The sequence below is a fragment of the Papaver somniferum genome, chromosome 1, assembly GCF_003573695.1.
Source record: "Papaver somniferum cultivar HN1 chromosome 1, ASM357369v1, whole genome shotgun sequence".
Taxonomy (NCBI): Eukaryota; Viridiplantae; Streptophyta; class Magnoliopsida; order Ranunculales; family Papaveraceae; genus Papaver; species Papaver somniferum.
This window is the reverse complement of record NC_039358.1, coordinates 219623241-219632290: the sequence shown is the minus strand read 5'-3', so window position 1 is coordinate 219632290 and position 9050 is coordinate 219623241. Positions and strand designations below refer to the sequence as shown.

The 9050-nt window shown below is 39.7% G+C and overlaps 1 protein-coding gene and 1 non-coding gene across 3 annotated transcripts; both read left to right on the top strand.

Annotated features, from left to right (window-relative positions):
• Positions 1-567: 567 nt before the first annotated feature.
• Positions 568-2095, top strand: LOC113316394 (molybdopterin synthase catalytic subunit-like). 2 transcript variants are annotated; one of them, XM_026564585.1, is made up of 2 exons: positions 568-724; positions 949-2095. In XM_026564585.1, exon 2 carries the CDS (start codon positions 1029-1031, stop codon positions 1626-1628), a length of 600 nt encoding a protein of 199 aa, XP_026420370.1. In that variant the 5' UTR covers positions 568-724; positions 949-1028; the 3' UTR covers positions 1629-2095. The 2 variants fall into 2 exon arrangements, with proteins under 2 accessions (XP_026420370.1, XP_026420374.1); XM_026564589.1 differs by having other exon boundaries at positions 579-724; positions 958-2095.
• An 810-nt stretch (positions 2096-2905) lies between these two features.
• On the top strand, positions 2906-2987 carry TRNAS-CGA. Its single transcript has one exon. It is a non-coding gene; the product is annotated as a tRNA-Ser (tRNA).
• Positions 2988-9050: the final 6063 nt, after the last annotated feature.

The window sequence follows — 9050 nt, the reverse complement described above, 5'->3', positions numbered from 1 at the left end:
AATCTTAGAATTGGGCAGAAATTTGAAGATTATTAGAGAAGAACCTCAAATCTTTGTATCTTCCTTGTTCCAAGGATAGAAGAATCATCATTTGAAGGTTGGTTACTTTTGTTTCATAGTGTTTTGTTATAATTTAACATTCTAATTTCAATTATAAGTATTACTTTACATTAGATTTTAATCGGAAATGTTATTCAGCACTCCCTTCACAGCTCTATTTAGCACTCAATGCTAGGTGTTGAGAGGGTATTGGTTCAGGTTGTTAAGGAGGAATTCACGGATGGATAAAATGGTTCACCATTTGATAGATGTGGGGTGTAGATGTTGTTGAGCTGTGAATAGTGCGTTGTCGTAGAGCTGTGAATAGCATTTCGGTTTTTAATCAGAATGAACACGACCGTATCTAAACTAGCATGTGTATGCTATAAAGGAATGCCAGATCTGGCAGTCATTGAGCTAGCTGCTAGGAAGTCTAGGACTGAGAGTTAGCGGGGCATAAAGGTCTGGATTCAAGAATGAGCCTATTTGAACAGGCCTGGTCCCTGAGCGGCTGAGTTGGCAAATTCCGACCCCTCTCGCAACTAGCAAGTCAAAGTAGGATCTTATATTCTTATCACTGTTTCACTCTCATCCTCTCCTTCTCTTTCAAGTTTCAAGCCGGATTTGATTCTTAAACAGGAAGAATCGATTCGTTGTCAAGCTGGGTTTTCAAAGCTTATTTAAGGTATGAAACCATTTCCCGATTAATCTTTTCCTTCAATTTTTCAGTAATCTTGTGAATCAAACAGAGTTTAAGTTTAGGGTGTTGAGTTTCAATCGAAAACTAGGATTAGGATTCACTCCCAATGTTTAATTAAGTTAATTTTATAAGTTCATGGATTTGTTAGATATCTAATCAGATTATGCCGTAGTGTTAAAGATTGTTAAATTGTACTATATCAATTTCAGACTTATCAGGTACCAATCACTTCGATTCATTCAAATTTCACTCTCTGTAAATACCATCAAGAAGGGGAGCTTATATAGAAATGGATAGCGAAAATGAGAAAACTCTGGTAGAAATTTTGGAGGCAAACATTAAGGTTGACATTGCGAAATATATAAATTTTGTTAGTAACCCGCAATCAGGTGCAATTGCAACCTTCTCTGGTACTACACGTGATACGTTTGAAGGGAAAACTGTTGTTGAATTACGGTATGAAGCTTATGTACCAATGGCTGAACGTCAAATTAAATCCATTTGTTCTTCGGCTCGGTTGTCTTGGAGTTTGGAATCGATTGCTGTTGCTCATCGTCTTGGGTCAGTGCCTGTAGGGGAGACTAGTGTTTTTGTTGCTATCTCGTCGGTTCATAGGGATGATGCTTTGGATGCGTGTAAGTATGTAATTGATGAGCTTAAGGCTTCGGTTCCCATATTTAAGAAGGAGGTTTATTCAAATGGAGAAGTTTGGAAGGAGAATCGGGAGTTTTTGGAGAGGAAGGAAGAGTACAGCAGTGGTATTGGTGCGGCAGGTGGTAAAGTTTGTTGCGGGAGCAAGGTTAAAGAAGTTCCAGCTGCAAAGGAAAAAAAGAGTTGTTGCGGTAATAAGACTATGGTAAGAGATGAGGAAGCAGAATGTACTAGTTAGCATCGCTAATGGATATTTTAGTTGACTGGAGGCGTAACCAAATGGAAAAAAGAATACTGGAATGAACTTTACTAAAAGATTGAAAATAAAAATAGTTTGGTGCTCTTATCGGGGATCCAATTCTGGTAAGCTCTCAGTTTTATGAAATCCTTGAACTAATTTGTTCTTAATCTGTGCAATTTAGCATAATTCACCACTGTTTTTTCCCACAAAACATGAGAATATATGTTCTGGTGTTAATGCATCATTGGTGGCTAGAGTTGTATCGAGAAATTTAAACTGATTGAGTTTCTGCATTGTCTCAAGGACCTACTTATTTATGTACTTTTCCTTGTGTTGTAATAGGAGATTATATACCACAATCATGTAGGATCTGATGATCCACAACTGCAGATGCTGCACTCAGATTTGTTTTCATTTTTTGTTGTTCGTTTTCGCATATTTTTATTTCTGACTGAGTTATTTTTCTCTATGTGCTCATGTATATGAAGCCAATTTGCCTCTCAATGTTTCCCCTATAGAAAGGTAGGGGCTTGAGTTCTGCCACTGGTCCTTTTGTCCAGACTCAGTAAATCTTGAAAAGCTTAGATTTTAGGACAATTAAGATTGTTAGTATATAAACAAACAAGTAAGTAATTAGGCATATGGAGAAGCTAAGATTTTGGGACACATGGAAATAACATTTGACTGAGATTTTAGACATGTATTGTTTCTTTTTCCTTGTTGTTCTTTACATCCAGTTCTTTCTTCTTTTTTCTGGCATCTCAACATATGTCAGAATCTGTGACTTTTTGATGATCTGGTTTTATGAAGTATGTTGGACCAAAAGTTAACAAAACACAATTGCATTCAGAATCAAGTACATAGTGTGAGTGACTTCAAGGACGCTTAAATATGTATATGTGCATTTGGATACTACCTTGCACCAAGGACTTTGGACATTGCAGTCGATTATAGCTCTACGCTTCTGCAGCACTATTACTGTTACACCTCTTTCTCCAATGTTGTTATTCAGCCAGAAAATTGACTACTATTTGGTTCAATATGAAGGCAATGTTAAAAGAGGAGGCCAATGATCTGTTGAGTGCATTAATCCAACAAAAATTCAACTGAAATGACATAATAAATTGATTCTCGCCAATACTAACAGTTACCGACTAACCCACAACAAGTGTGAGATGCCAGAAAAAACTGAAGGAAAAAAATTGCTCTCTTGAAGCTTTAAATTTTGTGTCTTTGTAATAAATAAAATTAAATCGGATATAGGACCAAAACATGTCAACATGTCCGAGTGGTTAAGGAGACAGACTCGAAATCTGTTGGGCTTTGCCTGCGCAGGTTCGAATCCTGCTGTTGACGCTTTTTTGGAATGATTTTTTGGGCACCATGGTTTTATTAGGCCACCTTTCCTATAGCGATAAGGGGTGTCCTAAAACGTTGAAATGACTAACCTACCCTTAACCTAATTTAATTTAAAACCAACCTAATAACCACCTCTATATATATATATATATAACCACCACCACTTCCGATTATCACCACGGATTACCACTGATGAGTGCCAAATATTGTATTTATTTATCCCTTTTTGTTGGCATTTAACTCATCTTTTATGCATTAATTCTACATTTTATCCCATATTCTGTATTTTCATTGTTTTCAAGAATAAATATTTTTATTAATTAATTTTGCATTTTTAGGTAATAAATAAAGTCTGGATGACTTGCGGAGCAAAAAGAGCAGAAAAGTAGTGAAAAGCCGGGAGAATTCACGCAAGGAAGCCGCGAAGAATGGTGCGCACAACCTCATTTTCTACACACAAAAACGCCTCCGTTCTCAGCCATCAGATCAGTTCTCAGAAGCATCCGACGGTCGCTCCTTCATAGAGCATCAAAATCCGAAGTCTCTGCCAAGCACCACAGCGCTGAAATTCCAAGCCTTCAGATTAGATGGTAGTTGAATCCAACGGTTGCTCCCTTGCTGTTCATCAAAGTTTGATATCTCCGCCTTACACTACAGCACCTAACCTAATCTAGCACCGTTCGTTTCGTTGTATCACTTCATCCGACGGTCGCTCCTCGCTTGCCTCCGCATCACCGTCCGATCTACCTACCAGCTCCACATCTCACGGCTTAGTCTCGCTGAACATCAAAAATCGATGAAGCCGCCACACACTGGAGCACCCGAACCCTATGACCTAACCAAACACCCCCCTTCTTCCCAAAACAGTCGAGCTCTCCTTCACCACCATACCCTGTGTGCAGAACCACCTTCTCCACCGTACACCACCACCTTCTCCACCTTTGTCACCACCATCTCTACCACCTAACCTCCACCAAATCACTACCAAACACCACATCATCACTCCCTACCTATCTAGACCCCTATTCCCTCCATCTCTCACGTTTCATCCATGAAACCCTAGGCGTGAGAGGTTGATGAAATAGGTGACCTAGAGATGAAATAGGAGCATGGGAAAGGCACCAGGAGAGTCAGAGGAAGAATGGGTCGAGTTTAATTTGATGTTGCTACATCAAATTAGGTAAAAAAATCAAACCCTAGTCTACTGTTAATTTGGGAATTTTTTTTGGGTAGAACCCTAATTGTGTCTGTGGGTATAAATAGCCTTGTGGGTGTTGTTGTAAAACTTTATGCTGGACTAGCCAGTGTCCAGAACTTTCAAGTTCTGTTAATTTTTAATTTCAGTTCTTAAATTTCAATTTAGGTTTTGCAATTTACATTCCCTGTTTAGTAGTTTAAATGTTTGTTATGTTCCTGTTAATGTGCTTGTTTTAATTTCATGTTTTAATTTCCTGTTTTCATATTCTGTTGATGTTCCTGTTAAATGTGCATGTTCCTGTTGATGTTTGTGTAATGTTAATGTTTAGTTCACTGCTGTTAGTTTAATGGAATGCTAGGCTAGAAACCTTTGAAGCACTGAATTGATTGAGTAATGGAAGAAATCAGTGCTCATAGCAAGCTGATTATCTTGCCATTCCATTTTTGTATGCTTAGGTGCATTGTGTTGATTGAGTAGTGGGGAGAAACTAGTGCTCACTAGTGACAATGAGCAAGCTAGTTCTCTTCCCACTCTAGATGAATGCCTTAGCCTTGCTCTGTTAGCTTCACCATCTCCCTTGCCCTTGACCTTAGGTCTTGGTTCATTTATCTTGTTCACACTGTTTTCTTCATTGTCATCTTTCTTTTGCTGTTTAGTTTTTAGTCTGTTTAATCTTTGCTGTTTTTGCCATTCTTTTGTTCTCTGGTTTGCTTCCAATTTGGCCTAGAGCCACTGTTTACACTCCTCTTTTGCTACTAAGCCAGAAGCCCTTGTGCTGTTGCTTTTGCCCTGTTGTTGCTTCCCTACCCTGCTACTCAGTGCTTGTGCAGCTGCTCTCTTTGCACTGCTGCTGCTGTTGCTGCTGTTTTCTCCAGCTTTGCTGCTGCAGTACTGCTGCTTTCCTTCTTCTTTGCCTTGTGCTGCTGCTGCTGCAACCCTGTTGCTGCTGCTGCTCCCCTTCCCCTGCTGCTGCTGTTGCTGCAACTGAGCTTGGCTCACAGCAATCCCAAAAGCCCAAGTTCAGTTCACTGTTAGCCCAAAGCCCAGTGCAACTCTAAAGACCAAAAGCCCATAAGTTCACAGTTAATCCAAACAAACCCACTAAGCCCAAAGCACAATTAGAAGCCCAATAGCAATTTAGAGCCCAAATAGCTAGAAACAACAAAACACACCCGATCTCTGTGGATCGACCCGTACTTGCACGAGCTACAACCGACGACCGTGCACTTGCGGTATTACTGTAGGCCCGCGTTTTTATCGCTTAATTTTATACACTCCTCCGGGCCCACCAAGTTTTTGGCGCCGCTGCCGGGGACCATTTTGCACTTAAATATAACATCTTTGAGGCCTACCAAGTTTTTGGCGCCGCTGCCGGGGATCGAACCCGGGTCACCCGCGTGACAGGCGGGAATACTTACCACTATACTTACCACTAAAAAAAAAAAAAAAAAAAAAAACGATGATATATTCAAAAAAAAAAAAAAAAAAAGAGAAAAAAAAATATCAGAAAAATACAAAAAAATCAAGTACTTATCAATTCCATCATCTCTTGTTCCAAAAATAAAAAGAGAATAGTCAATGTAAATAAGAGTCATGTAAAGAGTCATCTTTTGTTGTTTCATTGTAATAAGCAAGGAGGGTGTATGCCATTGATGTACAATGCGAGTAATTGTGAAATACCTCCAACTCATTCACAATTCTCGTAAAGTCCGGACAGCTAGCTAGATTTCGACCTCAGTTCTTAGCCTGAGAAACTATCTCTTGGTGATTAGTAGTCATAACTTCAGATCTTTCTTTACACATGTGTAGATACACTTTACACTCTTATCACATGTCTTTTTTGTTATCAGTGCTAGGATTGTGCCTTCGATAGCTAGATTGACATCTCCATTTTGCTGTGAGCTTAAACTGTTTTGCACATGTCACATTTGATGGAATCTGAGCTTATATTTTGACCTAGAACTTTGTAGGTACGTTCTAATCAAACCTTCACGAGACTTCAACTCGTCCACTAGGGACACTTAGTGGTTTAAAAGGCTTAGTGCATACGCTAAATGCATTCGAGAGACCAGCGACAGTGGTATAGGTAGGATTTCCTTAGTTTTGTTTTACTTGAGGACAAGTAAAATTCAGGTTTGGGGGTATTTGATGAGTGCTAAAAAGTGCATATTTCTATATATTTTTCTTGGCATTTAACTCATCTTTTGTGCATTAATTCTACATTTTATCCCATATTCTGTATTTTCATTGTTTTCAAGAATAAATATTTTTCTTACTTAATTTTGCATTTTTAGGTAATAAATAAAGATTGGATGAGTTGCGGAGCAAAAAGAGCAGAAAAGTAGTGAAAAGCCAGGAGGAATTACGCAAGGAAGCCGCAAAGAATGGAGCGCACGTCCAAAAAGCTGGAAATGGGCTCAAGAAGAAGAAAGTTGTTCTTAAAGAAGAAGTTGGCTCAAGGTTTTCCAAGCCCAAACTCATTTCCCAAACCCATATTCTATACCCAAAAGCCTAAAACCCAAATCCATACCCGCTTGCGTCTTCAGCCGTCAGATCAGTTCTCAGAAGCATCCGACGGTCGCTCCCTTGCTGTGCATCGAAGTTTGATATCTCCGCCTAACACTACAACACCTAACTCCATCTGGCGTCGTTGATTTTGTTGTATTATATAATCCAGCGGTCGCTACAAGCTTCACTCCATCTCGCCGTCAGATTATTCTACCAACTCCACATCCCACGGCTCAGCCTCGCCTAACATCGAAATCTGATGAGCCCGCCTCACACCCGAGCAACCTAACCCTATACCCATCGCCAAACACTCCCCTCCTTCTTTCCATCGACTTCTTTCTCCCTCACCCTCTGCAACCACCATACTCTGCCACCACCATCACCTCCACTACCCCTTCTCACCACCATAACTCCCACCAAAAGCCATCATGGCTTCTAACAACCACAAACCATCATCACTACCACGTCCTACATCTTCCTCAACAACTAATTTCATCTATTTCCATGCCACTGAACCCTAGGTGTGAAGTTGGTGAAATAGGTTGATGATCTAGAAGTAATTGGAGCAGGATATGGAGCAGGAAGAGAAATAGAAGGATGGGTCGACGTGATGGAGCTGTTATTTCATCGAATTAGGTAAGATTTGGTAAACCCTAATTTTGACTGATTTGGGGGAAACTTGTAGAACCCTAATTGAGTGTTGTGGACTATAAATTGAAGGTTGTGGGTGTGTTGTAAGGGGCATCTCTGGGCTAGCCAGTGAACACCAAGTTTTTATAAATTTTACTGCTTGCAACATTAATTTGATAATTGATATTTTTTTACCTAGACTGTGTTTGTGTTTATGATGATAATGGTCATGTATATGTTCTAGTTTCATCTGCTAGGGATTTGAGGAAGCCCTAACTTACTGTTATGCATTACACTATGATTATGTTGTTCTTGATTGATAAACCAGTTTAGGAAAGAATCAAAGTTAGTAAATCATCATTCTACTTTCACATTGTATGTTATGAATACATGGTATGTTATGAATACATTGTAGTTAGACTTATAGCATGTTGATAAAACTTCAACTCATGTTAAAGCAGACCACTCTTAATCCTTTGACTAGTTGTGTCTTAACTAAGACAATTAGTGCTTTGGAGTCATACTGTAGTTGATTTGATCTTTCTATAGGAGAAACTCCTTAGATGTAGAGAACCAAGAATGGAATCTTAATCCTTGCATCTTATAAGGCAAGAATAGCATAATCTAGTGAATACATGGTGTAAGTTAGAGGTGGACTTAATAACCCTAGTAACTCAATCCTTTCTATCAACTTTTGTCACTAGCTCCTTTGAACTCAGATAACATTAGAAATTCTCCAAAGAAAACTTTAGCAAACCCTCCAAGTCCCTGTGGACAAACCCTTATTTACTTTTTCTTGCTTCAACTTCCCTGTGCACTTGCAGGCTAGTTTAGGTAGTTCTTTTCCTGACACACCAAGTTTTTGTGAAGCTGCTGTTGTTGCTTCCCTTGCACTGTTGTTGATATTCTGTTGATTTCCTGTTGATATTCTGTTGCTTCCCTTATTTACTTTTAATTTCCTGTTTTCATATTCTGTTGATGTTCCTGTTAAATGTGCATGTTCCTGTTGATGTTTGTGTAATGTTAATGTTTAGTTCACTGCTGTTAGTTTAATGGAATGCTAGGCTAGAAACCTTTGAAGCACTGAATTGATTGAGTAATGGAAGAAATCAGTGCTCATAGCAAGCTGATTATCTTGCCATTCCATTTTTGTATGCTTAGGTGCATTGTGTTGATTGAGTAGTGGGGAGAAACTAGTGCTCACTAGTGACAATGAGCAAGCTAGTTCTCTTCCCACTCTAGATGAATGCCTTAGCCTTGCTCTGTTAGCTTCACCATCTCCCTTGCCCTTGACCTTAGGTCTTGGTTCATTTATCTTGTTCACACTGTTTTCTTCATTGTCATCTTTCTTTTGCTGTTTAGTTTTTAGTCTGTTTAATCTTTGCTGTTTTTGCCATTCTTTTGTTCTCTGGTTTGCTTCCAATTTGGCCTAGAGCCACTGTTTACACTCCTCTTTTGCTACTAAGCCAGAAGCCCTTGTGCTGTTGCTTTTGCCCTGTTGTTGCTTCCCTACCCTGCTACTCAGTGCTTGTGCAGCTGCTCTCTTTGCACTGCTGCTGCTGTTGCTGCTGTTTTCTCCAGCTTTGCTGCTGCAGTACTGCTGCTTTCCTTCTTCTTTGCCTTGTGCTGCTGCTGCTGCAACCCTGTTGCTGCTGCTGCTCCCCTTCCCCTGCTGCTGCTGTTGCTGCAACTGAGCTTGGCTCACAGCAATCCCAAAAGCCCAA